The 16,223-nt window shown below is 41.2% G+C and overlaps 1 protein-coding gene across 1 annotated transcript in view; it reads right to left on the minus strand.

Moving 5' to 3' along the window:
* CCDC7 (coiled-coil domain containing 7) overlaps positions 1-16,223 on the minus strand; it is a 262,345-nt gene that overhangs the window by 97,887 nt on the left and 148,235 nt on the right. Inside the window, exons 28-31 of the mRNA XM_055543752.1 lie at positions 15,325-15,435; positions 10,260-10,373; positions 6,344-6,454; positions 1,221-1,331 (exon numbers count right to left, since the gene is read on the minus strand). Of these exons, the coding sequence (XP_055399727.1) occupies positions 1,221-1,331; positions 6,344-6,454; positions 10,260-10,373; positions 15,325-15,435 (447 nt within the window). The remainder of the gene's footprint in view (positions 1-1,220; positions 1,332-6,343; positions 6,455-10,259; positions 10,374-15,324; positions 15,436-16,223) is intronic.

A 16,223-nucleotide genomic window follows, 5' to 3' on the forward strand; every position in this document is an offset into this window, starting at 1 on the left:
AAGATAGCAAACCTACCAAACTACCAGCTAGAAGTTTTGTCCCTCAAAAAGAGCATTAACAGGCTCAGCAATTAAAAACAAACAAAAACAACAAGAAAACTGCTATTGTTGCTGTGCTTAGGAAGCCCAGGTTCATTATCTGAGCTTCCCAAAAGGCCTTGGGTGCTTGGAAACTCAATCCTCAGTCACTCAACAGTATAGTACAATGTTTGGAAACACCATTACCTGATGACACTGTGACTCTTGCCCAAGTTCAGAAAAATAGGTCTGAATCAATTCTTATTGCAAATGCCCTTTTCAGCATCCCTGTCCACACAGATGATCAGGATCTGTTTGCCTTTTGTGAAATACTTTTCAATACTCCTTTAATGTCCTTCCACAAGGCCATGACCAGGAAATTTCACTCCCAGATGGAGGACTAGCCTTCTGCAGAGTAAGGAATGTCTCCTAGTTGGTCCAGGCAAGGGTACTACCCAACCAGCACTGGATGCCATTTTGACCCATATGTAGCAACATGTCTAGGATATTACTGGGACAAGAAACAGGGACCCAAGACTCATGGGAAGTTCCTGACTGGGAAGGGAGAGTAGGACTCTCTCTGGAGGCAATAATTGCCCGAGTTTTAGTCACACTCAGGCTCTCAGCCCGTACGAATACAAAGGATCCCCAATGACTGGTGGGACTGTTCAGAAACTGGTACTCACACATCCCCCTACATGGCCATCTTGATGACAGCACCCAGCAATCAGGTTATCAAAAAGACCTGTATGCTGACTAGGGCCTGGAGACCCTTTAAATGGCTACACAGGAAAAGCTTTCCCTTGACCTCTTGAATCCACTGTCTTTTAAGTTACAGGTCTCTCTGATGTCTATTGGAGTCTGTGGCAAAAGAACACAGCCACACATCTGAGGTATTCACCCAGCTTATGGACCCCTAATATCTTATTGGTGGCTGAAAGTATAGAATCACTTTGAAAGACTACTGAGCAGTTACTGGGCCTTGGTGGTTAATAAGCAAGAAGTGTCTCTATAATGCAGCCTTATAACAAGAAATATCAGCCAAATGTTAAATGGTTCCAGTTCTCTAATTTTTTATATTATTCACATTTGAAGTGCAAAATTGCTATATGTGCTCAAACACATATTCATGAACTAAAGAAAAAAGATCAGGTAAGATTAATTTTTTAAAATTTAAAGGCATCTATAACTGTTGTACTTACTACCGTGTTTTCCTTCTCCAGAATATATCTGTTTCTGTACTTGCACTGGGAGTTTTGACACTGAATCTTGATGCTGAAGCACAGGAGTATTGTCAGGCACATCATCAGGAGCTGCACAAAACAGATTCATTAAATTCCTTCATAGACACATCAGTTCAGTTCAGTTGCTCAGTCGTGTCTGACTCTTCGCAACCCTGTGAACTGCAGCATGCCAGGCCTCCCTGTCCATCACCAACTCCCGGAGTTCACTCAAACTTATCCCCCATTGAGTCAGTGATGCTATCCAACCATCTCATCCTCTGTCAACCCCTTCTCCTCATGCCTTCAATCTTTCCCAGGATCAGGGTCTTTCCCAGTGAATCAGCTTTTCGCATCAAGTGGCCAAAGTATTGGGGTTTCGGCTTAAACATCAGTCCTTCCAATGAATGTTCAGGACTGATCTCCTTTAGGATGGACTGGTTGGACCTCCTTGCAGTCCAAGGGACTCTCAAGAGTCTTCTTCAACACCACAGTTCAAAAGCATCAATTCTTCAGCACTCAGCTTTCCCTATAGTCCAACTCTCACATCCAAACATGACTACTGGAAAAACCATAGGCTTGACTAGATTGACCTTTGTTGGCAAAATGATGTCTCTGCTTTTGAATATGCTATCTAGGTTGGTCATAACTTTCCTCACAAGGAGCAAGCGTCTTTTAATTCCATGGCTGCAATCATCATCTGCAGTGATTCTGGAGCCCAAAAAAATAAAGTCTGCCACTGTTTTCCCATCTATTTGCCATGAAGTGATGGGACTGGATGCCATGATCTTAGTTTTCTGAATGTTGAGCTTTAAGCCAACTTTTTCACTCTCCTCTCTCACTTCCATCAAGAGGCTCTTTAGTTCTTCTTCACTTTCTGCCATGAGGGTGGTGTCATCTGCATATCTGAGGTTATTGATATTTCCTCCCAGCAATCTTGATTCCAGGTTGTGCTTCTTCCAGTCCAGCATTTCTCATGATGTACCCTGCATATAAGTTAAATAAGCAGGGTGACAATATACAGCCTTGACGTACTCCTTTGCCTATTTGGAACCAGTCTGTTGTTCCATGTCCAGTTCTAACTGTTGCTTCCTGATCTGCATATAGATTTCTCAAGAGGCAGATCAGGTGGTCTGGTATTCCCATCTCTTGAAGTACTTTTCACAGTCTGTTGTGATCCACACAGTCAATGAATTTGGCATAGTCAATAAAGCAGAAATAGATGTTTTTCTGGAACTCTCTTGCTTTTTCGATGATCCAGTGGATGTTGGCAATTTGATCTCTGGTTCCTCTGCCTTTTCTAAAACAAGCTTGAACATCTGGAAGTTCACAGTTCAGAAGCCTTCAGTCTTATTGCTGAAGCCTGGCTTCGAGGATTTTGAGCATTACTTTACTAGCGTGTGAGATGAGTGCAATTGTGTGGTAGTTTGAGCATTCTTTGGCATCACCTTTCTTTGGGATTGGAATGAAAACTGACCTTTTCTAGTCCTGTGGCCACTGCTGAGTTTTCCAAATTTGCTGGCATATTGAGTGCAGCACTTTCACAGCATCATCTTTCAGGATTTGAAATAGCTCAACTGGAATTCCATCACCTCCACTAGATTTGTTCATAGTGATGCTTCCTAAGGCCCACTTGACTTCACATTCCAGGATGTCTGGCTCTAGGTGAGTGATCACACCATTGTGATTATCTGGGTCATGAAGATTTTTTTTTGTATAGTTCTTCTGTGTATTCTTGCCACCTCTTCCTAATATCTTCTGCTTCTGTTAGGTCCATACCATTTCTGTCCTTTGTTGATCCCATCTTCGCATGAAATGTTCCCTTGGTATCTCTGATTTTCTTGAAGAGATCTCTAGTCTTTCCCATCCTGTTGTTTTCCTCTATTTCTTTGCACTGATCACTGAGGAAGGCTTTCTTATCTCTCCTTGCTATTCTTTGGAACTCTGCATTCAAATGGGTATATCTTTCCTTTTCTCCTTTGCTTTTGGCTTCTCTTCTTTTCACAGCTATTTGTAAGGCCTCCTCAGACAGCCATTTTGCTTTTTTGCATTTCTTTTTCTTGGGGATGGTCTTGATACCTGTCTGCTGTACAATATCATGAACCTATGTCCATAGTTCATCAGGCACTCTATCAGATCTAGTCCCTTAAATCTATTTTTCACTTCTACTGTATAATCATAAGGGATTTGATTTAGATCATATCTGAATGGTCTAGTTGGTTTTCCCTACTTCATTCAATTTAAGTCTGAATTTGGCAATAAGGAGTCCATGATCTGAGCCACAGTCAGCTCCCGATCTTGTTTTTGCTGACTGTATAGAGCTTCTCCATCTTTGGCTGCAAAGAATATAATCAATCTGATTTCAGTGTTGACCATTTGGTGATGTCCATGTGTAGAGTCTTCTCTTGTGTTGTTAGAGGAGGGTGTTTGCTAAGACGAGATCTGCAATAAAATCTCTTGGTTTCATACTTACAATAAGTATACTGTGAATTTTTCTCATTTTGATAAAGTTAAGTAAATTGGGCTTCCCTGGCAGCTCAGCTGGTAAAGAATCCTCCTGCAATGCAGAAGACCCCAGTTTGATTCCTGGGTTGGCATTCCATCGGAGAAGGGAATAGGCTACCCACTCAAGTATTCTTGCACTTCCCTGGTGGCTCAGCTGGTAAAGAATCTGGCTGCAATGTGGGAGAACTGGGTTCAATTCCTAGGTTGGGAAGATCCTCTGGAGAAGAGAACGGCTACGCACTTCAGTATTCTGACCTGGAGACCATGGGGTCACAAAGAATTGGACATGACTGAACGACTTTTACTTTCACTTTGGGACTTCCCCAGTGGCTTAGTGGAAACGAATGTGCCTGCAATACAGGAGATGCAATACAGGGTTCGATCCCTGGCTGAGGAAGATCCCCCAGAGAAGGAAATGGCACCCTAGTCCAGTATTCTTGCCTGGGAAATTCCATGGGTGGAGGAATCTGGCAGGCTACAGTCCATAGGATCGCAAGGAGTCGGACACAACTGAAGAGACTGAGCACACATAAGTAAATTACCATAAATAACATGTGACTAGAAATTGTGAGAACATTTTTAATGAATATACTTTAAAGAGGCTGTAACAACATAATATACATACATACATACATAAAAACATCCATATATACAGTCTCTATTTTTCCTAGGTTATTTATACTTTGTGTGTATATCCAGTTGCTTAGTCGTGTTCAACTCTTTGGGACCCCATGGACTGTAGCCTGCCAGGCTCCTCTGTCCATGGAATTTTCAGGCAAGGATACTGGAGTAGGTAACCATTTCCAATTCCAGGAGATCTTAACTCAGAGCTTGAACCTGTGTCTCTTATGTCTTCTGCACTGGCAGGTGGATTCTTTACCCCTGCACCTCCTAGGAAGTCCTGTTTATACTTCAGACTAATACAAATTCATAGAACTAAAAATACAAATGAGTATGTACATGGTTATTGAATACAATGTATTTGTAAGTGCAAAATAGTCAAAACCATATACATTTTAAAGCAAAGAAGATTAGTTCAATAAACTAGGGTACATGCTATCCACTATGGAATAATATGAATTATGGTAAATACTGTGGTACAGCTGTACACAGTGCTATAAACTGAGTGAAATGAATCTCTACATACTGATTTAAAGGGATTTCTTAAAGGGATCATCAGGAATAATGTTAAGTTTAAAAAAAAACTAAAAAAAGGAAAACTGGTATGGATAAGAAAAAAGAAATGAGAAAAAACAAGGATGGAGAGAAAAAATACAGGGAATACAGGAAACCTATCACAAAACAATGTATACGGTTACCAACAAGATGAGAGGGAAGACTGAGGAAGGAATAATAAGCTTCTAAGCATAGCTCTTTATATACTTTTTAGCTTTTGGAAGTAGGTTCATGCTCTATGTATTTCAAAACATAATTAAATCAGTGAGGGTAAGAAGATCAAAGTAAAGAGAAAGCAAACTTATGAAATGAAACAATTGAAGGCAAAATAGAAGTGGTAACTTCTCAATATAGTATTTAACATAGACCCTCACTCTTGGACATGGGATTCAGATGAGAATGGGAAGGAGACTAACAGAAAGTCATGAAATCTTTTTAAAATTTGGTTTGTTTACCAAGTGGTATGTTCAAAGCTATTCTGAAACCACTTGAGAAGCATTACAGGATTGAGCAAACAAGTAATTGTGGTAAACTGTTTCATAACTCTAGCTACATGAGCACTAATGTCCTTCATATGGCCATCAAATTGCTCAGGTATCAGTAATCAGTGCACAGGCCATGACTTTGAAGCACCTGCTCCCACAGAGAGGACTAGTTTTCACTCTAGTAGGCCAAGACAAGGACACACCAAATAAGGACTAGATGCCCTGTGGAACCACCAGTGGCTCTTGGCTGGGCCATTAGTATACTCAGTTAATTACCTGGTACCCTAGTGAAACTCCTGGGCATGATCTCTAAGGGGTATGACTTCTTATTCCAGAGAAGAAGACTGCCAACTATTCAACTCCAACAAATAAAACAGGCCCAGCAAATAGTGTGACTCTTTGACCACGTGCATTCTCATTTCCCCATGTGGAGCTCTTAATGACTCTGATCTCTGGGGTTACCAGAAAAGCTGCTTCTTTTTAGTGAGGACACAGCTAAGGCCCTAAAGGCCCTCCAACAGGGCCTCCAGAACCCATCAGACGCTTGATTTACAGATCTCAGAAATACTGCTTTGGCAAAGGAATCTATGGCAAAATGCCCCGCCATGCACAGAAGTGTCTGTTGGGCTTCCATATCCATAATTACCTGGAGCTGGCTGAAAGGCACTCTACTTTGGAGAGACAGTTATTCACCTACTATTGGGCCTTGGGGCATTCATCTTTTCACAAAATAATCTTAAGAACAGAAATTCCAATCAAAGTTTAACAATATTTCTGCTTTTTTTCTCTAGATATCTCATAGTAGTCACACTTTGGTCAAAGTATAACATTTTCTATAAAATACATGTTCAAAAATATATAACATGAACCAAAATAAAAACATCTTCTAGTGAGTTTAACATAAAATAATTTCAGGTTTTCCACAGTTTTTATACTTACCAGTAAGTCCTTCCCCTTTGTGCAAGCTTGGTTTCTTTACTTGAATCTCTGATTTTGACACTGAGTCTTGATGATCAAGAATACGATTTCTATGTGATACTTCATCCTGAGCTGCATAAAGAGAAGAATTTGGCCCACTAAATAAAAAACTTCACAAAAACTTCATTTTTATGAAGTTATAAGAACATCATCAAATGCCAGGTTGTACAAGAAAACTGTGGGAAGAATGTTAACAAGGGTGCATGGAAGGTATTTTAGCACATCATTAATATTCTTAGACTTCTAATATGTTTTATATTAGTCTGTCATTTTCTGAGTTTTCCAAATATTTTCAGGTAATACATATTGAAATACCAAACAATGAAAATATACCTGTACAAATTATTCATTAACAGCAAAATAGTCAAAACCACTTAAATATAAAAGCATGGGAGACTGGTAGGCTAAAGTAATGCATGTAAACTAAGAAAATACAGACTATGGGATATAATGTGGCACACACAGCTGTACAAACAGGTATAAAAGGAATGAAGAAGACCCAACAAACTGACTCGGAAGCATTTCTAGGATTTAACTCTTAACGGGCAAGAAACAACCTGACAGGGAATACATAGTATGCTACAGGCAGGCAAGCAGGAAGGCAGGAGGAAGGAAGACATGAAGAAAAGGCACTTGAAAAAAGTGATAAAGGTATTCATCTTTTAAAAAGGAAATATAGGAAATAAAAATCAAAAACTAATACAGAGGGTCAATTAGTCGCTGCAGACATGGCTGACTGAGTTGTACCCAGTGACTGCTATTTGCTCTCAGCTTCTCTCTGACACTGATGGATACTCCAAGATATACTGAAGTTTTGAGAATCATGTCTAAAGAAAAAGAATCCAGGTTTCTCAGTTTCACCAGACCAGCAACCAGAGGAGACTATATAGACTCCACTGTAGAGGAGCTACTCTTTTAACTTAGTGTGGGACACTGGCACCTTGCTGGCTATGTCTTAACAGAACCCCTGGTTCTGAGTTCCCTGACAGGGGCCACTGTGTCCAAGGAGGACAAGGGAGGGGATGCAGAAGAAAAGACACAAACACCTGAGACAATCTCCTTCCTCTCCTGGATGACACTTAGTTTCTGAAAACTTCTGTCCAGGCATGGTGGACACTGCCTGCCCAGGTGGTTCCCTGCCACCGGGAACAGTCTAGTTACCCAGCAATGGAGGCTCAAGAAAGGGATGGATGGACTCTACACCACTCATCTTGTGCCAGAAAGTGGACCATGGAGGCCAAAACAGCCTCATGAGAATCAAAACAGTGATGATACTTAGTACTAATAATGATGATACTTAGTATTAATAATGTATTCCCTCTGCTCTCCCCCGCTGGCAGTGATCCTAAGATGAATTCCACAACTCTGCCTATTTTCACCTATAATACTTGACTTTTCAAAATAAACAGGATTAGGGATTAGACCATCATCCTTATATCCCCAGTGGCATTTGATGATGTATGCCAACTCAGAGTTCAAAGTGGCAGTGGGGGAAGATTGCATACTTAGGCCATTTGGCTTCTACTTTACCAATGACTGTTATCTCCACAACTCTGACACCAGGATTAGAGGAAGACAGTAATGCTTTTTGACCCTTACTTACACCTGACCATAGTGTGGGTGCCTTTGGGCATTACAAACCTCTATTTCATAGCTCCCACTGCTGAATACATCATTAGTGCAGATGTATTTTCTATGTGAACTCCAACTCACATCAACCCCAAGCTGTGACAAGCACTGCTGCACCCAGGGTCATTTCAGTGGGGCACATGGAAGACTGCAAACCTACCAGACTACCAGTGCCTACAGACTTCTATACAGAACAACTATTAAGAAGAGAAAAAGGAATGCCTGCCCTGTTTGATGAGTTTAAGTGAACCAAACATCTCTGTGAGATTATTTCTCCATTCAGTAACTAAGTAAACCTACACAATCAGCCTTGCGTGCCTGGACTGGACTACAGGACTACTTACTACAGCTTAATGCTATGGTACAGATCAGGACACTGGCCTTACTGACACTGCGACTGCCACAGAGGCTCTTGCTCAAGTTAAGGGAAACAGGTATGAAGGAATTCATATTGTAAATGCCCATTTGGGCATCCCTGTCCACACAGATGATCAGGATCTGTCTACCTTTGCTGTAATACATTTCAATACTCCTTTAATGTCCTTCCACAAGGCCATGAGCCGCAAGTCTCATTCCCAGATGGAGCACCAGCCTTTTACCTATAATAAAGAACGTCTCCTACTTGGTCCAGGCAAGGGTACTACCCAACCAGGACTGGATGCCATGCTGATCCACATGTAGCAACATGTCTGGGACATTACTATGGACAAGGCAAAAGGACCCATGACTCAGGAAATTCCTGGGAATAAACTGGGAAGTGACAGTGGGTATCTCTTCAGAGGCAATAATTGCTAAGTTTTAGTCATGCTCAGGCTCTCAGTCCCAACAATACAAAAGATGCCCAGTGACTGGTGCGACTGTTCAGACACTGGTACTCACACATCCCCCTACACGGCCAACCTGATGACAGCACCCAGCAATCAGATTACCAAAAAGACCTGTAATTACAGAAGGCCCTGGACGTCCTCCAACTGGCTACACAGGAAACCCTCTTACTTGCCCTCCTGAATCCACTGCCTTTTTAAGTTATAGGTCTCATCAACCTCTCTGATGCCTACTGGAGCCTGTGGCAAAATAACACAGCCGCACATCAGAGGTGCCCACCTGGCTTTTGGACCCTAATCTCCTATTGCTGACTAAAAGTGTAGAATCCATTGGAAAAACTACTAAGTAGTTACCAGGCCTTGGTGGACACTGAGTGCAAAGTCTCTCTACAATGGAGTCTTATAACAATAAAGAAAGAAAGTGAAAGTGAAGTCGCTCAGTCGTGTCCAACTCTTTGCAACCCCATGGACTGTAGCCTACCAGGTTCCTCAGTCCAAGGGATTTTCCAGGCAAGAATACTGGAGTGGGTTGCCATTTCCTTCTCCGGGAGATCTTCCTGACCCAGGGATTGAACCCGGGTCTCCTGAATTGTAGGCAGACACCTTACTGAATACCAACCAAATGTTAAATGGTTCCTGTTCTCCAGTTGTTTTATATTATTCACGTGCATGCATGTTAAGTCGCTTCAGTCATGTCCGACTCTTTGTGAACCCATGGAGTGTACCCCACCAGGCTCCTCTGTCCACGGGATTTCCAAGGCCAGAATACTGGAGTGGGTTTCCATTTCTTACTCTAAGGGATCTTCCCGATCCGGGGATTGAACCCAGGTGTCTCCTGCATTGGCAGGTGGATTCTTTCCCACTAGCACTACTTGGCTATTATTCACATTTAGATCACTATCCTTGTAGCCCACCTGTAATCAGTCTGCCTGCAATGCAGGAGACCTGGGTTCAATCCCTGGATTGGGAAGATTCCCTGGAGAAGGGAAAGGCTACCCACTCCAGTATTCTGGCCTGGAGAATTCCTTGAACTGTATAGTCCCTGGGGTTGCAAAGAGTAGGGCATGACTGAACAACTTTCACATTCACATTTAGATCAAAGTGACAGTATGAATTTTATGCTCAAACCAGGTGGCACAGTGGTAAAGAACCTGCCTGCCAGTGCAGGAGGCATAAGAGATGTGGGCTTAATCCTTGGGCTGGAAAGATCCCCTGGAGTAGGAAATGGCTACCCACTCTAGTATTCCTGCCTGGAGAATTCCATGGGCAGAGGAGCCTGGCAGTTGGGCTATAGTCCGTGGGGACTGAGCACACACATAAACACAAGCAAGCATATGCTCAAACACACATTCTTGAACTAAACAGAAAAATCTAATGAGATTAATTTTTTTTAATTTAAAGGAATCTATAACTGTTGTACTTACTACTGTGCTTTCCTCCTCTGGGAGTTATCTGTTTCTGTACTTGCACTGGGAGTTTTGACACTGAATCTTGATGCTGAAGCACAGGAGTATGGTCAGGCACATCATTATCAGAAGCTACACAAAAGAGATTCCTTAAGTTCCTTCATAGATACACAGATCATATTTGTGAGTGCAAAATATTCATAAGTGTATAAATTTTAAAGCAAAGAAGATTAAATAAACCATAATTAAACACAATGGTATATATAATGCATGGTAAATAATGTGTAGAAACAGCTGTACCCATGTTATAATCTGAGTGAAACCCATCACTAGATATTGACATGGAGGGATTTCTGGATATAATGTTAACTTGGGAAAAAAACTGAAAAGGGGAAAGCTAGTATGGAAACTTTGGGTAAAGAATAAGAAGAAATGAGAAAAAACAAGCAGAGAGAGGGAAAAAAATAGAGAAAACACAGGAAAGCTATCACCAAATAATGTACATGGATATCTACAAAACGAGAGGAAGACTGAGGAAAGAATGATAAACCTCTAAAAGCACTGTTTTATGTACTATTTAACTCTTGAAGAAGACTCAACTCTATGTATTTCTAAATATAATTAAACCAATAAGGACAAGAATATGGAATAGAAAGAGAAAGCAAACGTAATAAAAACTGCTGAAGAAAAAATAAAAGGAATAACACATGGTTACAGTAATCAATATAAACCCTCACAGCTAGACACGGGAGTGGGCTGGGTAGGGGAAAGTTGACCATAGTCAAGTCATGAAATCAATTTCAAACTTGGCTGTTGTCCTAGTGGTATGCGCAGTTATTCCAAAACCATGTGTGAAGCATTACAGGATGGAGCAAATGAGTAATCATGCTGATGCTCTTTAGAACTCTAGCTACCCAAGCCCTGGGATCCATAAAATGGCAGGAGCCTTTTGTTTGGGGTTCCTTCAGCTGGGAGACCACCCCTCACCTCAGTCTGCACTGATGTGTCTGCTTCTTGGCAGGGGCTCTTCCATGGTGTGAAAGGGAACACAATGGAGCTGGTGATCTTCCCTGTCTGATCTACAGCCTACACTCTGCGGGTAAGTGAATAATGATTCACTGTAACCTTGAGTTTGGTTGTTATCTTAATAGACCTACTTAGAAACTGGCATTTCTTTTCTCTCATTACCAAGTTAGCACAAGGAGCAGTGTGGTCAATGAAGCCCAGTGCTTTTGTGGAGGGAACATGGTGGGAAGTACCAATAAGCACACACAGCATCATGGGGAGGGAGCTACTACCAGATTACTTGCAAGATACAGAAAGGGGACTTTGCCAATGAGGCAAATGAGCTGCATAAACTAGGGGATACCATGCGGCTCTCAAGAGTACCTACTGCACTGTTTGCAAAAGGTCTGATTAAACTGGAGTTGATTTCAGTTCAGTTGCTCAGTTGTGTCTCACTCTTTGTGACCTCATGGGCTGCAGCACACCAGGCCTCCCTGTCCATCACCAATTCCTGGAGTTTACTCAAACTCATGTCCTTTGAGTCAGTGATGCCATCCAACCATCTCATCCTCTGTCATCCCCTTCTCCTCCTGCCTTCAATCTTTCCCAGCATCAGGGTCATTTCAAATGAGTCAGCTCTTCACATCAGGTGGCCAAAGTACTGGAGTTTCAGCTTCAACATCAGTTCTTCCAATGAATATTCAGGACTAATTTCCTTTAGGATGGTCTGGTTGGATCTCCTTGCAGTCCAAGAGACTCTCAAGAGTCTTCTCCAACACCACAGTTCAAAAGCATCAATTCTTCAGTGCTCAGCTTTCTTTATAGTCCAACTCTCACATCCATACATGGCTACTGGAAAAGCCACAGACTTGACTAGAAGGACCTTTGTTGGCAAAGTAATGTCTCTGCTTTTGAATATGCTAAGTTGGTCGTAACTTTCCTTCCAAGGAGTAAGCGTCTTTTAATTTCATGGCTGCAGTCATAATCTACAGTGATTTTGGAGCTCAAAAAAATAAAGTCTGACACTGTTTCCACTGTTTCCCCATCTATTTGCCATGAAGTGATGGGATTGGATGTCATGATCTTCGTTTTCTGAATGTTGAGCTTTAAGTCAACTTTTTCACTCTCCTCTTTCACTTTCATCAAGAGGCTTTTTAGTTCCTCTTCACGTTCTGCCATAAGGGTGGTGTCATGTGCATATCTGAGGTTATTGATATTTCTCCTGACAATCTTGATTTCAGCTTGTGCTTCATCCAGCCCAGCGTTTGTCATGATGTACTCTGCATATAAATTAAATAAGCAAGGTGACAGTATACAGCCTTGACGTACTCCTTTTCCTATTTGGGACCAGTCTGTTGTTCCATATACAATTGCTTCCTGACCTGCATATAAATTTCTAAAGAGTTGATTTAGTACCATAATACTATGTTGTTAGTCACTCAGTCCCGTCTGACTCTTTGTGACCCCACGGAGTATAGTCTGTGGAATTTTCCAGACCAAAATACCGGAGTGGGTAAGCCATTCCCTTCTCCAGGGGATCTTCCCAGCCCAGGGATTGAACCCAGGTCTCCCACATCGCAAGCATATTCTTTACCGGCTGAGCCACCAAGGAAGCCCAAGAATATTGGAGTGGTTAGCCTATCCCTCCTCCAGTGGATCTTCCCAACCCAAGGATCGAACCGGGATCTCCTACATTGCAGGTGTATTCTTTACCAGCTGAGCTAGTTTTAGGTACACAGCATAGTGATTCACTATTCTTTCAGACTATAATCCATTATAGATTATTACAAGATAATGGGTATAATTCTTTGTGCTCTATAGTATATCCTTGCTGTGTATCTATTTTATACAGTAGTTTGTACTGGTTCATCCCACCACAACTGTCCTTCCCATCTTTCATCCCCCTTTTGATAATCACAAGTTAGTGCTCTATATCTGTGAGTTTTGGTTCTACTTTGGTTTTAAACACATTCATTTTTATTATTTTTGAGATTACAGATATAAGTGATATCATACAGTATATGTCCTTCTCTCTCTAATTTGTCTCACTATAAACTACTTTTTGGAATCCATCCACGTAACTGCAAATGTCAGTGCTGCACTCCTTTTCATGGCTGAGTAACATTCCTTTGTATACCTCATCTTAATCCTGTCATCTGTGCCTAATTCCTTGCATAAGCTTTTCAGTTCTGAAGGAGAACAACTGTTTTTGTCCTTAGCCTTTGATTCACCTAACAAGATGCTGAATGACTCAGATGAGAGACTCAATACCCAGGCTCTGAAAAACTAGAGTAGGAATTTTATAGTTACTGATGGGTCCAGAAACTTTGGAGGCCCTGCATGCTGAATTGCACCCCTGAATTGCACTGACCACTCTAGCATGCCCTGGAACCAACAGATAGCCCATGAGGCAGTGAGTCGTTGAGATTCACACTTTAATGAAAAAAGAAAGCAGAGTCCTAAGGATTGTTTTCCCTAGCTACTCAGAGAGACTTTGCTGACTAAGGTAGTTTGCCTCTGTGAAAAAGAAGTCATTTTGTTAAACTAGGTGAGGGAGAGGGTACACTGTAGGGCCTGTCACTGTAGAACCCACTGTATGATGTGCCAGTCCCTTCTTGCCCAATGAGGTAGAGACAAAGGAGGATCAGAGACATAAACACCTGAGACCTTTTCCCCTCCTTGGCTGAGTGCACATCTGGCTCCAACAGAAGAGCCCTTACATTGGAATTTCCGTTGCCTTGAAAAACACACTTGGATCATCACTTACAGAGGTTCTTAAAGGCTCTATGAGCCACACTGCTGATCTCTAAAGTCATGGGTGGAGAAAGGACAGTAAAAATATTTCTGATCCAACTCAGATTTCTATTTTGTTTCCGTCAGGTCAACTTTACCGGTTTTTAAGCTCAATTAAACCTGCTTATAAGATGATGTCTATTACTTCACAGCACAATGCAGATCCTGACTGACAATTTTTAAGACATAGGAAAAGAAGCTACCAACAAAACAGTACTAATTGACCACTGAATAGACCTAAAAATACTAATGGGCACTCACCCCTAGATGATCTGGTTAAAGATTTTCCCAAAGAAATCTCTAGGTCTAGTTCCTAACCAGTGGGCCCTCAAAGAGAACATTAATAGGCATTTTACCAAAGAGCTCCTAGCCAAGTAGTGGGCCATGGGTCTCAGCACACACTAAAGTCAAATTGTGATGGCACCTGTAACTAATATTGACACAAATGCTCCTCCCTCTGCTCCAAGTGACACTGACGTGAGTCAGAGAAGCCTCCGTTACTTTTGTTCCAACCTCCGAGCTTTAAACCATAAGCAACATTAGGGGTTAAGTCAATATTCCAACATCATCAGTGGTTATCTGAGCGCATGTGTCAAAGTCAGAACTCAAAGTAGGGAGCAGGGATACTGTATTTCTAGATTCATTTGGTGACTGGTGCAGAGGTGACCATGATCTCCATGACCTTCCATGGCACAAGGGCCCTGTCATGGGTAGAGGCATCCATTGGGCTTCTGTTCCCATAATTACCTGAAGCTGGCTGAAAGGCACACAAATTCCAGAGAGACAATTATTCACCTGCTATTGTCCTTGTGGAATTGGTGATAGACAGGGAGGCCTGGTGTGCTGCGATTCATGGGGTCGCAAAGAGTAGGACACTACTGAGCGACTGAACTGAACTGAACTGATTGTCCTTGGGGACAACTGATCTGCTGGTCATCACCAAGTAATCTTAAGAATAGAATTTTCAACCTAAGGTATCAATATTTCTGCTTTTTTCTCTATGTAGCTTATGGTATTCACTGTTTAGTCAAAGTGTATTATTTCTATAAAATATACCTCAAAGATACATAATCATGAAACCAAATAAAAACATCTTCTAATGAGCTTAATTTATAATAATTAAAACTTTTCTGTAGTTTTCATCATTCTTCAGTTCCTAAGTCGTGTCCAACTCTTAGCAACCCCATGGACTGCAGCACACCAGGGTCCTCTGTTCTCCAATATTACCCAGTGTTTGCTTAAACTCCTGCACATTGAGTCGGTGATGCTATCTAACTATACTTACTAGTAAGTGTTTCTCCTTTGTGAAAACTTGGTTTTTTCACTTGAATCTCTGATTTTGACCTGGAGTCTTGATGCTCAAACATAGGATTTCCATCTAGTACTTCATCCTGAGCTGCACAGAAAGAAGAATTAAGCCCACTAAATTAAAAAAAAAAAAAAAAAAAGAGAGAGAGATCTACTGAGAAATCCATAGATTTCAAATTTATAACAAGTGAACAGCAGCTGCTGCTGCTACTGCTGCTAAGTCACTTCAGTCATGTCCATAGACGTCAGTCCACCAGGCTTCTCCGTCCCTGGGATTCTCCAGGCAAGAGCACTGGAGTGGGTTGTCATGAAGGTACAAGAACATCACTATAATGTGAGATCTTATGTGAAAACTATGAAGAGTCTTAATGAACGTGAGGAAGGTATTTTACCACATCATTAATATTTCTAGACTTCAAATATGTTTTATAGTAGACTCTCATCTTCGGATATTTCTTATTATTTTTGCCTAATATATATTGATAGATCAAACAAAGAAAATACATATGTGTAAGGTAATGCATAGCAGCATATTTATAATTACAAAAAACTCAAAATCATTTAAACATGCAAGCATAGGAGACTGGTAGCTAAAGTAACAAATGTAAACTATGAAAATACAGACTATGGGCTATAAAGTGGCACACAGTTGTACAAATACCTGTACAAACAGGTATAAAAGGAATGAAGATCCCAACAAACTGACTTGGAAGCATTTCTAGGAATTAACTTTTAATGGACCAAAAAAAAACCTTAAAGAGAGAATACCTAGTGTGCCATCTTTTAAGAAAAAAATGAAAGGGAATTTTTAAAAATGACAAAAGATGCTAATGTATAAAAAAGGAAATAAAGGATGGGGCTTCCCTGGTGGCTGAG

Source organism: Bubalus kerabau, chromosome 13 (assembly GCF_029407905.1).
Source record: "Bubalus kerabau isolate K-KA32 ecotype Philippines breed swamp buffalo chromosome 13, PCC_UOA_SB_1v2, whole genome shotgun sequence".
NCBI classification, from domain to species: domain Eukaryota; kingdom Metazoa; phylum Chordata; class Mammalia; order Artiodactyla; family Bovidae; genus Bubalus; species Bubalus kerabau.